This window comes from Natator depressus, chromosome 4, assembly GCF_965152275.1.
Source record: "Natator depressus isolate rNatDep1 chromosome 4, rNatDep2.hap1, whole genome shotgun sequence".
Classification (NCBI taxonomy): Eukaryota; Metazoa; Chordata; order Testudines; family Cheloniidae; genus Natator; species Natator depressus.
The window spans coordinates 118,111,679-118,130,255 of record NC_134237.1 but is presented as its reverse complement, the minus strand read 5'-3'; the positions used below and the strand labels follow the sequence as shown (position 1 = coordinate 118,130,255).

At 38.4% G+C, this 18,577-nt stretch overlaps 1 protein-coding gene across 4 annotated transcripts in view; it reads left to right on the top strand.

Annotated features, from left to right (window-relative positions):
• The window catches only part of AFAP1 (actin filament associated protein 1), a 169,808-nt gene that overhangs the window by 59,347 nt on the left and 91,884 nt on the right, over positions 1-18,577 (top strand). For all 4 annotated transcript variants that reach the window (XR_012639367.1, XM_074951743.1, XM_074951744.1 and 1 more), the window contains exon 3: positions 11,210-11,338. Coding sequence is in view for 3 of the 4 variants with exons in the window: in XM_074951743.1 (XP_074807844.1) it covers positions 11,210-11,338 (129 nt within the window). In the remaining variant the exon portion in view is untranslated. The remainder of the gene's footprint in view (positions 1-11,209; positions 11,339-18,577) is intronic.

Genomic DNA, 18,577 nt, shown 5'->3' with positions numbered 1-18,577 from the left:
ACAAAATATTCCTAGTTTGCATGGAAGATAATCGATTTAAAATATACATGCCTATGAATGTAAAAGAGGTTTTAAGTGTTAGCTGCTGGTGATTGAGGTACTGTTACAAGAATTAGACTGCTTAGTACAAAAATAGAAACATTACACTGAAAAATCCAGTGGTTGCCTTCTATGTATGTCTCCCTCCATCGTTACATTAGTTTGTGTTTCAATTGAATTAGTTAATTTGCTTTCTGACATTTTTGCTCTTTGAGTAACACACTTTAAAGAGATCCTGACCTAAAAACAGATAAGCAGGCAGTCCTCAAGCAGGGTCCATATGAGCTCATGGGGTGCATTGTATGCTTTAATTTATTTTATTTAACATGCATTACCCATACCCTCGAGTCTTTGTTGTGTATCTGGCCACCATCTGCTACTGAGATTTGGAGTCTGGGGCAGAGCTTTGTCTTCTATCACATAATTTCTGTCCACCTTTTGTAGCATATGAGACTTCATTGCCTGAGCGTGTTTGTTGGTACTGTAATAGTTGCTTATCTTACTGTGGTTCGACGCAACACAGGAGTTGAGTTAGTGTATGAGCTATGAAGCAAGACTTGGAATGTCATGGTGACAAGATGATGTGAACCAAAATAAACGGAGACGCTGCAATGTAAGAAACTCAAATTTCTTCATTGGTAAGAATAGTGGAATCTGGAAAGGAAAGTGAAACAAAATTCACTGAAAAATAAGCATGGCCTGGGCTTTCTATTTAGTTTGGACTCCAAGGTGGAGTGAGATCCATATGTCTGTACTTTTCAGAGTATATTTTGGGGAGGAAAAAAACCATTTTTTGCTTGAAAAATATATCTTTAGAGGAGAACTTCAAAAACTTAAGTGGATTATGCTTTACATTTCTGTTCTTAGTTACTGAAATTTCTTATTTGTGCAACACATTGTTATAACTAGCTTAATTTATACAATTAATATTATGTTAAATAATTGATTATAATATTAATTCTTCATCACAAGCTCTTTGATTTTTCTGATTCTATGAACTTGTTTAAAAGCAGACTTTCTTTAAAATCTGTGGTAGTGCATAAAACACTGAACTGTACTTAAAAAAAGAAAAGAAAAGAAAAAAAGCCTTATCCATCTGCCCTGTATAATGGATTATACTCCAGTGAGTCTGTCAGTCAAACAGCTGTAGATGAGTGAGCAGGATTTTTGGCAACTTTGTTTCTTGCCCAAACATTCCTTATCTGCTTTCCCACCTCTTGTTTTATTGCCTTAATGCTTTGACTGCAGCAGTAGGAGTTCAGATTATTTATTTGGAAACCTAAGTTTGTACAAGCCAGTGTCTTGAAGACTGAAGTGGAAGAAACAAAAAAGGAGGAATACGTGTGGGTTGTAACTGTAATGGTGCTCATTAAGGATTACCATAAATATGTTTGAGACAGGGGGAGTGTTTGGTGGCTGTGTCTTTTGTCTCTGCTGTTCTTCATGCTGCTTGGAAAGATAGTTGGTGACAATCTGGGTGGCTCCAGGTTTGGAATAAAGGATCATTGCTATTTTTTTTTTTTAGCTGGGCTCACCTATATTATTCTGGGGATAAAGTGCCCTGCTGAGGGATCTTACCCGTGTTTCACTTCATCCTTGGGATAGTTATAACAACATTAAAATGGCCATACTGCGTCAGAGCAGTGGTCTATCTAGTCCAATATTGGGTCTTCTGACAATGGCTGGTGCACACAAAACAGGGCAATTATCAAGAGATCCATCCCCTGTCCTCTAGTCTCAGCTTCTGGCAGTCAGAAGTTTAGGGACACCCAGAGCAAGGGGTTGCATCCCTGACCACCTTGGCTAATAGCGAGGGTTGCCAATTTTGGTTGGACATATTCCTGGAAGTTTCATGACGTGACATCTTTAATTAAAGATTAATCTTTAATTCCTGGAAACTTCAGGCCCATCCTGGAGAGTTGGCAACCCTACTAATAGCCATTGATGGACCGATCTTCCCTGAACTTATCTAATTCTTTTTTTAATGCAGTTATACTTTTGGCCTGGTAATAAGTTTCACATTTGATTCTGTGTTGTGTGAAGAACTTCCTTTTGTTTGTTTTAAACCTGCTGCCTTTTAATTTCATTGGGTGAACCTGGTTCTTTGAATATGTGAAGGACTAAATAACACTTCCTTATTCACTGCCTCCACACCATTCATGATTTTATAGACGTTTATGGTATCTTCCTCCCGCCCCCCTTAGTTGTCTCTTCTGTAAGATGTGCAGTCCCAATCTTCTTATTCTCTCTTCATGTGGAAGTTGTTCCATAATCCTAATAATCTTTGTTGCCCTTCTCTGTACTTTTTCCAATTCTAATATATCTTTGTTGAGACATCCAGAACTGCATGCAGGTGTGAGTGTATAATGGATTCATATAGTGGCATGATGATATTTTCTGCCTTATTATATATCCCTTTCCTAATGGTTCCTAATGTTTGTTAGTTTTTTTGACTGCTGCTGCACATTGAGCAGATTTTTTTTCAGAGAACTATCCAAGATGACTCCAAGGTCTCTTTCTTGGGTGGCAGTAGCTAATTTAGACCCCATCATTTTGTATGTATAGTTGGGATTATGTTTGCCCATGTGCATTACTTTGCAGTTAACAACATTAAATTTCATCTGCTGTTTTGTTGCCCAGGTTAGTGAGATCCCTTTGTAACTCTTTGCAGTCATCTTTGGACTTAACTATTTTAAATAATTTTGTATGATCTGCAAACTTTTCCACCTCAATATTTACTGCTTTTTTATATCCTATATGAATATGTTAACAGCACTGGTCCCAACACAGATCCTTGGAGAACCCCACTATTTACCTCTCTCCACTGTAAAAACTGACCATTTATTTCTACCCTTTGTTTCCTATCTTGTAACCAGTTACTGATCCATGAGATCACCTTCTCTCCTATCCTATGGCTGCTTACTTTGCTTAATAGGTTAGGTAAAGGACCTTGTCAAAGGCTTTCTGAAATTCCAAGTACACTATATTAACTGGATCACCCTTGTCCACATGCTAGTTGACCCCCTCAAAGAATTTGAATAGCTTGCTGAGTCATGATTTCCCTTTACAAAAGCTGTGTTGACTCTTTTCTCCGACATATCATGTTCATCTGTGTGTCAGATAATTCTATTCTTTACTATAGTTTCAACCAGTTTTCCTGATACTGAAGTCCTTCATCTTTTACTTATGGTTTGCTTCCTTTCTCACTTTATCTTATGACATTAGAGGGCCCTCTGTGAGGAAGGTGGTTTAGTCTGCAGAAGAGAAGAATGAGGGGGGATTTGATAGCTGCTTTCAACTACCTGAAAGGGGGTTCCAAAGAGGATGGATCTAGACTCTGCTCAGTGGTAGCAGATGACAGAATGAGGAGTAATGGTCTCAAGTTGCAGTGGGGGAAATCTAGGTTGGATACTAGGAAAAACTTTTTCACTAGGAGGGTGGTGAAGCACTGGAATGCATTACCTCGGGAGGAATCTCCTTCCTTTGAAGTTTTTAAGATCGGGCTTGACAAAGCCCTGGCTGGGATGATTTAGTTGGGGATTGGTCCTGCTTTGAGCAGGGGGTTGGACTAGATGACCTCCTGAGGTCCCTTCCAACCCTGATATTCTATACTTCTGAACTCCGGCAGGTTTGTGTATTTGAGTAGCTCGGCTACTGCCATTAGCTATAATAGATGGGTGCACATCAGACCTCATACCCCTAAGCTGGTGGGTGGGATGGAGGATGGTGATAGTTTCCTTCCTTCCAACTCCTGCTTTGTAAAAGGCCAGTGTTCAAGTAGTCGATGAATTGGGAAGCTATGATAGAGGGGTTGGGAAAGCAGCTGCTTCTTGTCATGCTGTAACTGTGTGGGAAGCCCATAATGTCCAGAGGAACAAATTGCTGTCAAACCAGGCTTTGTGGGGTCCATGATAAAGTTAACAGCATCCTGATTACATTCAGCTCCCTTCTACTCTCTTCTGATGGTGGAGAAACTGTGTCCTACAAACACCTTCCTTCCTGATCGCTCCTGCAACATGTGTGACGGTCACTAGCAGACATAGACACTGGTTCCATATCTTCATTCCATACCCATGAGATGTGGATCTACTGTGTATATCTGCAATTATTCTTCCTTCTAGAGAAATGGATTGTCTTTTGATTAAGGCGTTGGAACAGGACTCAAAAGATTTGGGTTAATTTCCAGGCTCGTCCAGAATTCCTGTGTCCTGGCGTAGTCCGTTGGTTTGACGATGACGTTTTCATGCTATCTCTTTTTGTGGAGATGTGCATCAGTGACGTGTGTGTGAGGTTGGGTAAAATGGGAGAGTCGTTGACCTGGGATAATCCCATTCTCTCGGCTGCTGAAGCTTGGTCCAGTGGCACAAAGGCTGTTCCAACTGAAGGCTTCTTTAGCTGCAGTGGTTAGCCATGATTTTCAAGCCGTTGGACCAATATATGGTCTCTTCCACCTCGGCTACCAGAACAGTCTGCGTATGCTTGGGAAGACAATCCCTAAATCACTGTCAGTTTCCACACTGCCGGTTACCCTCACCTGCTTTAGTCTGCCTGCCGAGGCGGTTTACCAGGATGTGGCTGCTGTCGGATGCTTACAGCTAGTTGGAGCCACAAGTGAGAGCTGGGTGTGCCGGGAGGACCAGAGAGGAAAAGAACCACTCAAAGAATGCAGCAGTTCAAATCACTCAACAGTATTACCTCTCCCGTACACTCCATACACCCCTGGGTAATCTTGGGCAAATCATCTAATCTTTGTGCCTCTGTGCCCAGTCTACAATATGGGGACAGTAATACTTCCTTTCCTTCCCCTCCCCTGTATTTGTCTTGTATATTTAGATTGTAAGCTTTTGGGGCATGGACTGTCTCTTATTATGTGTTTGTAAAGTGGAGTCACAATCTCTCTTGGAACCTTTTAATACTGCCATAATACAAATAATAATAAACATCACCATCCCATAGAGCTGATACCTTTTTTCCACCTTTTGTCCTCTGGCCCCTGTGAAAATTCAGGGTTTGGACCCAGAGAATCTGCTTACTTCATAAGTACAACATCCACTACACTCACCCTGAACCTGAACGTCTACACTGCAATTTTTACCCCAGAGCTCGAGCCTCACAAGCCCGAATCAACTGACCAGAGCCAGCTGTGGCCATGCTGCGGGTTTTTTATTGCAGTGTAGACGTACCATTAGGAACATTCTTAAGTCTTTTAGGCAATGCTCAGGAGGAAGCAGCCTCCTCTTTCATTTATTCCACCTCCATTATTTACACTATTTAGAGGAAGAGATCACATTAGTGACATATTTAAAAGGTGCTGAAGTCTCTCTAGCTAAATCAAAGAAGAGCATTTTAAAGGGTCTCTAGAGATCTCTTGAAGAGATGGAGGCAAATAGGGAAACAATGTCCATTTGCCTAGCTATTGTGAACAGGTTATCATCCTGCTAGTAGGATCATGACACAGTTTTCAGTTACTGTAGATTTCTCCCAGTTGTGTGTTGGGAAAAGTAAGAATTGTTCCTAATGTGGAATCTGCTATTACTGCCTGCTTCCAGAAATCATGTGTTTCTGTAGGGGGCCGTTGTCACTTATGGTCAGGAAGGAGCCGTGAAAGGAACTTATTCCACCATCTGGCAGTTGTAATGGGTGTACAACAGATTATATAAAACACAGGCTCAGCCTCATGCTTTCCTCATAGATTCCCCATCCCCCCCCATTTTTTTTTTTAAAACACTCTCATGGATAGATTAGAAGCTGACACAGCTTAATGGTTACGATGATGAGCTCATTTCAGTAGAAATGGGCTTAGTTCCATGGTAGCAGACATTAATTCATACCCTGGTCATGCTGATAAACTAGTTCTTGCAGGCAGCTTCTCTGTGCTCCTTTCTTTAGGATAAAATGCTGATTTGAAAATTTAGGTGGTGGATTGGTATGGTTTGTTTTCTGTGTGTTTCAGGTTTTTGCAAGTGCTAGACCTAAAAAACTGTCTAAAACCAAAAATGTGGTCATCTGAAAGACATGGATTTATTTTTCCTCATACTTTTGTATATTTTTAACAGCATTAGTCTTGGGCCTCTAACCCTAAGTCTGCCAGGTCTTGTACCTGCTCACAGGAAATGGAGGCTTGAATTTTGGAGTGGAAAATGTTCACGTTTTAAAGTGATTCCAAGTAGTGTGGGGGCTGGGGAGCATTTTTGTTTATACTTATCCTGTAGTTTGTATCACATCCTTAAACATCTTTCTGTGTGTAAAATATTTTAACCATTATGGGAGTTGTATATATTTTATTTTAATTTAATGTATTTCATGCAAAAACTAGTATTAAGACAAGGTTATGGCCTTGAAGTCCAAGGTCTGAAAAGTCAGTAAACGCAGCAGTAAGGTTGAAAACTCAACATCAACTCTTATTCCTTGTTGTGTCTTAAAATATGGCCTCTCTGTATGACCTTAATTAGATAATACACAAATTGGAACTTCATATGAATGTAAATACACTAAATTACAATACATAGTTTTCATATTTGATCTGAAGACTGGTCTTAATCAGATGTACAAGGCAACCACATTTGAGTAAAATCAGTTTGGGAAATTAAATATAAATGTTTAAAATTAGACAATCCAGAGTCTGAGATAATGAGCTTTTGAAATAGCTCAGTAGTTTGAAAGGACACAAATTTTTGAGCCAGCCTACTGTTCCAAAGCTTTTCTAGCGTGGAAACTAAATATAAATTTAATCTGTTATTAAACATCCATAACCTTTTTAAAACCACCAGACCAGTTTTCGGCAAGCTTTATTTGTACCTCAGCTCCCATTGACATCTACACTCTGAGTGAACAAAAACAGTCTGAACATGCTTGTAATCAGCTCATTCTTGTCTTTTTGCTTCTGGTTTAAGAAAACTTGGGAGACTATGTACACTATATGGCACTGTTCCTACGAATTTTAAAATCAGTTTGCAATGAAAACTTCAAATTATTTTTAAAAAATGTTTCTAGAATAGTGCCCATAAATGTAGATCTGGGATAACTCCATCATTATTTTGTTTCAGTTCCAGTTGATTTTAGTTTTGATTTGGAACAAAAATTGCAGCACTATGTAATTGTCTTTCCCTGATGATTTTTACCTTGCTGTCTTCCTTTTCTGGCATGTGAGTGTAGGTTTTATGTGCTGTCATTTGAAAAATTCAAAAACTTTGAATCCCAGAGTTGGAAACCCTTCTGAGGTGTCATTATTTTGGATTTGTGCATGACAAGTGTAAGAGCACATTAGGGACCTATCTGTAGTGAAAGTCTTCTTAAAACGAACAGCCTGTGCTAGGAGCTAGGTCATCATCCAAGATTGCTATAATATGAAATACATGGCAGAATGCAGGTAAAACAGAGCAGGAGACATATACTATTCTCCCCCAAGGAGTTCAGTCAAAATTTAATTAGCGCATTATTTTTTTAACCAGCGTCATCAGCATGGAATCTTTTCCTCTGGAATGGTGGCCGAAGCATGAAAGGACATTTGAATATTTAGCATATCAGCCACGTAAATACCTTGCAATGCCGGCTACAAAAGTGCCATTCGAATACCTCTCTGCCCCTCTGTTTATCCATTTTTAAAAGTATTTATAAGCTTTTCTATGACACTCCTCACCTTAGTATCTGAGCACCATAAACATTTAATGATTTTATCTTCACAATACCCCCTTCAGATAGGTTTAGCATTGCCCGTCTGTTACAAAGATGAACAGAGACATGCACACACTAAGTGGCTTGCCCCGTGTCATACAGGAAGTCTGTGGCAGAGCCATGAATAGAACCCAGATAGCCTTAGTGGCCTGCAACATGAAGTTATCCTCCCTCTAGAATGGGGCTAATACTACTTGGTACTTATAATGGTGCTGAGGGATTGGATTTTAATGTACCATTTGTCATGTGAGGGTCTCAAGAATTTTATAAAGTCATATTGTTAACCGAAATATTAAGTGTCACACAATCATTGATCCCTCTTCTGAGTTCTTATTTCTGATTCCAACATTTGGAGCACCTTCATGTTACTGCAAAACTTGCAAACCAGGTGTGGTTTCCTGCAGCACTGTTTAGGATAGCCCACAGTTGAAAAGTCAGATGAAACAGAAAATATATAACATTACAAGAATGTTTTAAAGATTTCCTCTGAACACTTTTACATTTTAAGTTGGAAAAAAATGTAATTTCTACCATTCTGACTTGGTAGCATTTTACACACACTTTTCAAAGGTGCAAATGACTACATAATACACATGGAACTGGAAATGATGTAGTTGTCTTGAAACAGACATGTAAAATAATAGCAAGCTAATAGCAAGTATCAAGTTTACCAAGAAGCAAATAAGGCATCCCTTTTAGATTCTGATTTTTGAAGGGGTTTGGGCAGATATTTTATCATTTTTTGCTACCCTTTTAAAGAGACTTTCTAAAAGCCACAGTGGAATATACATCTTGAAAGAATGCACAATTAACTTAAAAGTAGCTGTACAACTCAGCTAAAGTAGAAAAACATGCCAGGCAATAGAAGACTTGGATGGGGCAGATAAGTGTCTTTAAGTAGATGAATAGTGCCTTTCTGAAGGGGATTTGCAAAAATGTAGTCTTAACTATTTGTTCATGATTGATTTCTGTGTCATTATACAGACTGCTCCTCTAGCTCATTGCTGTTTCAGAACAGTGCTATTTGTCTGAGCACTGATTTGAGTGTGGTGGGGAGAGAATAAACAGAAAAGCTTGGTGGCCGCATAAAGCTCTTTCTTTGTATACTTGCTTCACAAGCCAGAATTATGGATGGGTTTTCTATTATTTTAGCTTCTGGGCTTAGATGGGGTTGGTACCTCCCAATATAATGAACCGACATGTTTTCTCCCTCAGTCTGTCTGCAGTGTATCAGCTATGTCGTAGACTCCTGATCCTGTTTGCATTAAAGTCAATGGTAGAACTTGAATTCAGTAGGGGCAGGAATGGGACCACAGCATACTGTAAAACATATGGTCACAATTATACACAAGAGCTTGGTGAACATTACTGCAGTTTCAAAAAAATCCTGACTGAAGCAGTGCTGGAGATAGGTACAGGAGAGCGCCGGGTGAGACCAGATACAGCGGGGTGCTGGGCATTTCTCAGTTAGAGACTATTAGCCAGTATGCTCTTCCAGCTCACAGTTGTTTCACAGTAATACTTCACTCTTGCATTAAATGTCATATCTTAAGAATGTTTTTATATTATTGGTATTGCATAATTTAGTCATGGACTATGGAAATATGTCATTTAATGAATAAAACAATTCAAAGCTGTTAATACGACAGAATTAAAAATGAGCTCAGAGAAGGCCTGTGTTGAAAAAAGATGGCCATTTCTAAAGACAAAGTGTTCAAACATTTGCAAATGAAGTACCAATGTGCACTGTTCAGCAAGCTGCGATATGCGCATTGATGGTCATATGAACAGATTAGTCACTTATTTCACTGCACTGTAAGAACTGGTTTTATGGAAATACTGTATTGGGAAACAAACATGTGTGGATATGATGGGAGGGAAGGCAAGGAAGGAGCAAAGTAGGTAAGGAAATGTATTTCTGCTTCATTCTTTCCAGGGGCAAAATAAAGAATAATTTTTTTGTGTATGTATTTTGTTTTAAATCCAGACAGAGTGCCGCACATTAATAATGCTTTTCTCAGAAGTCTTATACCATTGTGTATCTGATAGCCAAACAAATAGTCCTTAAAAACATGTGTATTTGTCTTTGCTCATTTTTGAGTAATCTACAGTTCTTTGGTATGTGGACTAAAGTTTCCTACCTGTCCTATACAAACCTAGCACATTGGGGTTCTGCTAATAATAAGAGAGAGACTTTTCTCAGCCACAACATCCAGCCCTTCCAGCTTCTTCCTACTGTTACTACTTCATTTATCACATAGCGTTTGTATGACTGCATCCCTGCAAACTCCAGAAGCCTCTGTAGCATCACCCTGTCCCTAGCTTATTAGACACCCTCAGAGGAGAGTTCTTTGCCAAGATGATGATGCCTGGAGAATTAGCCTACTATGTAATAGTCAACACTCCAGGCTAGCACTGGGCGTAGACAGCAGGGACAAATGATGTGGTCCTAGGACTGGCCTTGCTATCTGTGCAGACACCTACATAGGGCCTATGTGCAAAAACTACCTCCCACTGAACCTTTGGACCTGTGAGCCTCCTCATCTCTGAGTGCGGAGCTGCTTAGTTTGGGGGCTGAGTATCTGGATCCACTTTGTTTTTACATGTTCTAAGTAGAGCTGATAAAAAAAATAAAGGAGGAAGGAATATTTCATGAAAAATGTAGGGGCTGAGACTTTGTCATTCTTTTTTAATAAAATTTTTCATATTTGCAAAATTCTTTTAAATTTTTTTAGGGGGAAAAAAATCACATTCCTGTTTGTTTTTAATCCCGTCCTTTTTTTCCCCCCCACCAGAAACAATGGATGGAATGTTTAAGGGTGTATGGGGGTCGGGAGGAGATTTTCCCCAAAATTCCAAAATGAAAAATGTTGCAAATGTCAATGCATTTAGAAATATTTGTCAAAACCTTTTCCATTTTAAATGACACTAAAAAGAAAAAAAAAAGTGTTTTTTAAAAAAAATCCAGCCAGGTTCCGTTCTGACATTTATGAGGAAGGGTGAGCAGGGTGGTTCACTAGAGACTAATGGAGGGATGGGTGACACTGTGGCTAATTCATAGCAATATGTTTCCAGCTAGATTTAGGCCTGGTCTACATTGAAAGTTAGGTTGACAGGCAGATCGGTCGACAGTGTAGACGCAGCTATGTCAAAGGAAGAATGTTTCTGTCAGTGTAGCTACTGTCACTCGTGAAGGTGGTGCTCCTGCACTGATGGAAAATCCCCTTCCATCAGTGTGGAGGACCACATGTAGACTATATAGTTATGCTGGCATAGCTATGATGACACAGTTGTGCTTGTATAGTCTGTGTAGTGTAGACATATCTTTGGTGTATATGTGGGTTTTGGGGGAGGGGGAGAGTACAGGTTAAAATAAAATTGAGAAGAAATAGCCAAATTGACAAGAATAGCTTGTTTTTAAATAAGAGAATTCACTGGCCTGTTTAAATCAAGTTTACATGTTTAGAAAAGTTAATTCTTGTTGTTTTTTTTTCAGCCATGGAAGAATTAATAGTTGAATTGCGTCTGTTTCTTGAACTTTTGGACCATGAATATCTAACATCCACTGTCAGGGAGAAAAAAGCAGTAATAACTAACATTCTCCTGAGGATACAGTCATCAAAAGGTCAGTGTCAGAGACTTATTTTGTTCCTTGCAGAATGGGAAGAATTAGTTTATGCTCAAAGTTTTTCTCTTTTCCCCTGAAAGCCAAATTGAAACAAAGCAAAAAGACATACAACCAGGCAAAAAATAAATATAAGCTTGCTGAGTGCTTTCCTTTGTTACCTTTTATTGTTAATTTTAACAAAGGGCTTGGAACTAAGCTATTACATGTGTCTTCCACTACATTAATGTTAACACAATCTAGCCGCAAAGTAATTTATCGTACTGCAGATAATCTGCCAACCACAGTGTTTTTCTGATCTGTGAATTAAGCAGTTACTTTATTTAGATTGTGAATGCATTTGCAATTGGTGGTATTGACTGAAAAATAGCGTTATATTATGGAGCATTGGCAGTTGCTCTATATGCTAATTTTGTTTTCTCTCCAAACCCCTTCCTCCCTAACTTTCACAAAAAGAAGCCAGTCTCTGAGACTTCAGGGTATGTCTGCACAGCAAGAAAAGATCTGCAGCAGCAAGTCTCAGAGCCTGCGTCAACTGACTTGGCCTTGTGGGGCTAAAAATAGCAGTGTAAATGCTCAGGCTGGAGCCTGGGCTCTGAGACCCTCCCCATTCACCAGGTTTCAACATCCGGGCCTGAATGCCTGCTGCCCCATGTACCCTCTCATGCCACTCTCTCCCCAGGGAAATTTTGTTCTCTGGGAAGTTTTTTTGTGGGGGAGAGGAAGAGGAGAGAAGAATTTTTAGAATTAGCGTTCTCCAATAATTTCCTCACTTTCGTGTCACCCTATTCTATTTAAAATACCCCATGACCTAAACTTTGCCCTTTGATATTTGTAAAAACTTATATTCATGAATCAAAGTAGTAAGTTGATGAGGAGCTTTTCAAAATTGTTGAATATAGTAAAAGTGTGACATACATTTCATTCCCCACTGTAAAGGAATCTACGTATGTCAGTTGTTGTACAATATAGGTAAAAATGCACTCTTTAATCACATGTGTAAGCTTTCAAAATATATCATTCAACTATAGTCCCAGTTGTTATACTTGCAAATGGAATAGAAGAAAAATAAAGCAGCTGATCAAAAAGAGATAACAGACACATTTTAAGTGCTACCAAAAAATTTTTCTTTTGCCATCTTCAGGATCTCTTTTACAATATACAATTTTGGAAAACCAAAAAATATCCTGCAGATTGCTAAAATAAAAAAGTCAAATTTGACGTGAGATACCAGCAGTTGAAATTAGGAATGCTACAAAGGACTTTCCAAATGGCGGATGTCCTGGGCTGGACACAGTTAGCATGAGGTGTATAAAGCTTTACAGAAGCTTCTGGTGCCTTGAATACTTCAAATGTTCAGTGACTCCCTTGAACAAAGAAAATAGCCTAATTCTTGTCTGGAAGCCAGTATAACCATACCCCTGAAAAAAGATAAAAATCCAGAAGACTGTAGATCATACTGGCCAGTATAACTAACCAGTCTGGAAAATAAAGTATTAGCAAAATGCTTAGGAAACCAACTACCTGGCTTCATTCCAGGGAAAGCCACAATTTATAATATTTAATAATATTTATTCATCATATTAAAGAAATGAATAAAAACGGCTTTCTAGCATTAGATGCAGAAAAGATGTTGGTTAAGGTTCTTTGGGACTATCTTTTTGTAGTACTGGAGAACTACAGTTTAAAAAATGAATTTATAACCTCCATCTCAAACCTATCTGTGGTTCTCCATATATCTTCCTTTATTTGAATGGCTTCCGAAGGACTCTCTCTTTAAAGAGAGGCACAAGTCAAGAGTGTTCTTTGTCACCTCCTCTTGTTTTCTCTCATTCTTGAACTACTTGCAAGAGCTGACAGGTTCCCCAGAGATTTAGGGAATTCTGATAATGAGCTTAAATTTGCTCTCTTCATGGGTGACACTTTGCTTTGTCTCTGTGAAATACAAATCTTCATTCAGTGCCTCAAAGAAGACTTTGGGCTTGTCTACACTGCCCGAAGTTCAGACTATGGGGATGTGAATAGCAGTGCACAACAAAGTGCTGCTCTGTAACTCCTCCATGTGGATGTTGTGGATGCAGTCTGAAAGCATCCTAGTTCACGTAACCGTAGTCCTCTTCAAACAGGAAATTGGACAACATCTTGTCATAGGAACCACTCTACAAATATAGAAAAAAGGCATCAGGTACCTTTCTCACTGATTTGCTAGATATATGGGTTATCAGGTTTTCCTCCACGACACAAAGACACAATATTTTTAAAAGAAGGAAGATCAAAGACTATAGACCGTTAGTGGATTTTTCCATGCTACTAAATGTTGAACGCTTCTGAATAAAATTTACCTACTATTTTCCAGATTCCTATATGTACTTTACAAGTTAAAAATGTCTAGATGCTGTAACTGTAGGAGAAACTACAAAATTGGAAGATCTGCTTGAAGAAACTTTAAGATGATATGGCCTTACCCAGTTAATCTCCTATCTCTACTGTACAAACTTGTTCACTGCAAAACACTACCAAGCGCATACACTAGATCTTGAGATCTTAAAATTCCTGTTAGGATAACAGTGGCAAGAAAACATCTGAATACAAAGTGTGGTTGTCACAGTTACCTCTATGTTGTTTTTCAAAGTGCCATTACAATCAAAGATTTTGAGCATAGACCCACCATTCCATACATTCCACACTGGTAATTGAACCAGTGAATCAATCTTTATTATAGATTGATTCACTCCATAAAACCAATTTTCTGGCTATGATTTAAAGGTACAGAACATTGTCTATGGTTGCGGTGTTCAATCGTGGGCAAAAAGCTTTATACCCAACAGGGCGGCATGTGATAGATATGATAAAGTGAAGTCCTAACTTACCTTAACTGACTGAGAACAGTACCCTGGATCATCACCAAAGAGTGCTTATATGAACTAACTAACTAGCTAACTAACTAACTAACTCTCTCACGCACACACAATAAATTCAAGTGAATCAATCTGTAGTTGAAAATATTATTAGTATTTGGCATTCAGGTTTATAATGAAGGTCAGATGAATATGAGGAAAAGTTTGTTATCTAGAATTTATAATTATTATATTAAATATTAGTAATTTGTGAAAAAGACTAAACTAAGCTTTGTTGAATATTGAGTGCCTTTATAAAGTAAAGCAAGTTTCTTTTTATGTCTGTTATATGATATAACATTAAGTACTCCCATCTCCTTGCACAGTTTTGATCTTTCTTTATGTTGCATACAATAAAAGAATACATAAACATACAATACCATATAACCAAACTGAACAATCATATTATTTCTGGTCATTTAAAATATCCTTTTACTCCGTCCACACAACACTATGAGAGAATTTATGGAACTGTGGTATAGAGTGCCCTGGGACTATACTGTTTTCAAAGTCTTCACTACACAGCTATGCAATTGTATATACCCAACAGCATATTCCCATCATTGAAGAAAACAGTGAGCAAAATTAAGGATTGCGGGAATGGTAATCGAGGATTATGTGTAAGTGGGAATTGTCTGCATCCTTTAACTGTTCATTTCCAGAATTTTTTAATGTTTCAGGTTTTTAAAGCTGTCAAACATTGTAAAGAAAGTGTCATTTGGCAGGGGGGTTAGTAGGATTTCATTGAAACACTTCAGGTACAAGATAGTTATGGTTTAAGTTATTTGTTAAGGGAATCTTTTATAAATCTTTCATGAGCATGTGCATTGTACCGCCATTGAACATTGACTTCAGTGGTGTGACATGAAGACTACATTTAACCAGTGCTTAATTTGTGCCAGGGCTTGCCAGAGCTGAGCCCCGGCACCTCTAGGCTTGGCAGTTTATAGTTCCGGGACCTTTGTGCTTACTGTGTCAATTACGAAAGAAAAAAAAAAAAAAAAATTGCTTGAGCCCCAGGACCTAATTGCCTGAGCCCCAGGACCTCTTTCATTACAAATTAATCACTGCATTTAACGAGTATGAGTTAGTCTAATGCAGTGATACTCAGACTGAGGCTCCCAAGCTGCAAGTGGCTCTTTAATGTGTCTCCTGTGGCTCTTCGCAGCACATGATATTAAAATACTGTGCAATTTAATTATTAACCAATCTAAGTTTATTAACCAAACAGGATGCTTTTACTCTGTTATTAACCAATTGTAGTTGATGAAATAATAATACTTGCTGAGTCATTTTGCAGTGAGAATAATATATATATTATAAATAGTAAATGAATCAATGAATTCACACTATTGTGGCTCTTTTGGGTAATGTTGATCACTGATTTGGCTCCTGAACCACTGAGGTCTGAATATCACTGGTCTAACCATACGTGTCATAGGGTTACATGCAGATATAATCTTTTGGCCTTCATTTATATGTATCTTCCTCCTGCTTCCTGAAATTCCCTTTCGAGTTTCACGTTTGAACAAACTAAAACTCTAAACTAAATCTCGGTCAAGCCCATTTTGCTTCATCTTGTTTTGTGGAAAAACCAGGGCTTCGTCCTCCAAAAATCAAGTTTATTCAGTTGCTGGAGCCTGGAATGAATTTACAATAGTGTGATTGACAGCATAGCCTGTTTCCATAGAAATGGCTGATCATCATTCTGACTTCACTGCATACGGAAATACAAGATGGGTTACTGGGGCACGTCCTTATTTAACACACACAGCTTTGTCTGTTAGCAAACAAATTAATAAAAATGTGAGAAAAAAATTATTTATTCAGCAGGATTAATTTTGATTTTTTGTCCCAGAAAGAAATTCCCTATTTAACTTTCAAGTTATCAATCAAATACCGCAAAAGAAAGCAAAGAAATAATACGCAAATGGGTAAAATTCTAAAGATGGATTTGTCCTACATGAAGAGGCACAACTGAAAGTTGACCTTTTAAAAATTTTTTGAAAGTTTTTCAACAAATATCTCTAAACTTGATTTTTAGGAAGAAGGAATTATCTCTGACCTCTAGTCATAGTCTGTTTTATCAGCATTGTTTTTTCCATCTATTACTTCACACCTGTTGGGACTACAGTGTTATGACAAGAAGCATTTAATTATTGTTTGCACTTTTGGGAGTTGTGTGGCTTCAGACAAAGATGTTCAAATATGTATGTAAAAGCTAAACAAAACACTAAAGAGCTAAATTTAGCCCTGGGGTAAGCAGGATGCACCTCCATTGATTGAATTTCTGCCAGAATGTTGAAGAAATGAACCCTAGTGTCATAAATATAAAGGGAAGGCTAACCACTTTTAAATCCCTCCTGGCCAGAGGAAAAAACCCTTTCACCTGTAAAGAGTTAAGAAGCTAAAGATAACCTCGCTGGCACCTTACCAAAATGACCAATGAGGAGACAAGATACTTTCAAAGCTGGAGGGGGGTGGAAACAAAGGGTTCTCTCTGTCTGTGTGTTGTTTTTGCCCGGACCAGAGCAGGAATGCAGGTTAGAACTCCTGTTAAGGGCTAATAAGCAATCTAGTTAGATATGCGTTAGATTCTGTTTTGTTTAAATGGCTGATAAAATAAGTTGTGCTGAATGGAATGTATATTCCTGTTTTTGTGTCTTTTTGTAACTTAAGGTTTTGCCTAGAGGGATTCTCTCTGTTTTAAATCCGATTACCCTGTAAGGTATCCTGATTTTACAGAGGTGATTCTTTTACTTTTTCTTCAATTAAAATTCTTCTTTTAAGAACCTGATTGCTTTTTCATTGTTCTTAAGATCCAAGGGTTTGGGTCTGTGTTCACATGTGCAAATTGGTGCGGATTTTTATCAAGCCTTCCCCAGGAAAGGGAGTGTCGGGTTTGGGAGGATTTTGGGGGGAAAGACGTTTCCAAGCGGGCTCTTTCCCTGTTATATATTTGTAAGATGCTTGGTGGTGGCAGCAATAAGGTCCAGGGACAAAAGGTAAAATAATCTGTACCTTGGGGAAGTTTTAACCTAAGCTGGTAAAAATAAGCATAGGGGGTTTTTCATGCAAGTCCCCTCATCTGTACCCTAGAGTTCAGAGTGGGGAAGGAACCTTGACACCTAGTCTCCCAAGCTGATTTTTTGGATAAACTATACTACATTCCTATGAAAAGAGTGTGACTGGGATTCAAATGTATTTTACTGAGTTGTTGTTCTTCCTTGATGACTGTCAGGCAGGAGTGACTGGTAGGAGCCTCAAGACACAGCTTTTACACTTAACCTCCCTTTCACTTCCAAGTTCTCTTCTGTGTTTTTTCCAGAGGCAGTTGCACTAATGAAACCCTGTTGTTGTTAGACCTTTTGGAAACCATTGTTCCTCATAATAAGAATTGAGAGTTATGCAAAAAAAGAAAATATTTAGAGGACAGAACTTTTGTGTAACTCTGTTCAAATAGTTTTTGTTGACACTTTCTAGTCTAGTAAATGATGGCTGAGGGAAACCTCTACTCCACTGGCACATCCCCAGTTTCTATATCTTCCTCTTGTAAACAGCAGTTATTAGGTGTCTAGTGAATTGTTCAAACTCTGGCTATTTAGATCAGTGGCTCTCAACCTTTCCAGACTTCTGTACCCCTTTCAGGAGTCTGATTTGTCTGGAATACCCCCAAGTTTCACTGCCCTTAAAAGCTACTTGCTTACAAAATCAGACATAAAAATACAAAAGTGTCACGGCACACTATTACTGAAAAATTGCTTACTTTCTCATTTTTACCATATGATTATAAAATAAATTGATTAGAATATAAATATTGTAGTTACGCTTCAGTGTGTAGTATATAGAGCAGTGTAAACAAGTCGTATGAAATTTTAGTTTCTCTTGACTTCGTTAGTGCTTTTTATGTAGCATGTTGTAAAACTAGGCAAATGTCTACACGAGTTGATGTACCCCGGTTGAGAATCACTGATTTAGCTCCCTTAAATTCTGATTTTTTTCCCACTAATCTAGAACTATTTCCTGAATAGTTTTCTGTATCTGGTATTCAACAGACTGGATTGGCTTTCTCATATACAGTTAGGTGGGTGAGCATGAGTTTGTTTTGTTTTATTAGAAGCTTAAATTATAGCATCGATCCTATTAAGTTGTGTTTTAAGTCACTAAGACATTCATCGCTGTGGTTTTGGAAATCAATTATGATCCGGGGAACGGGAATGAGGCCAAGAGGGAAATTTGTGTCCTACACATCCACATTCTGGGAGCTTGTGTTGGTCTCTACCCTCTGCCATTTATGAAGATGGATGAATACAACCTCTGTTCTGTGTTGGTAGATTTTTGG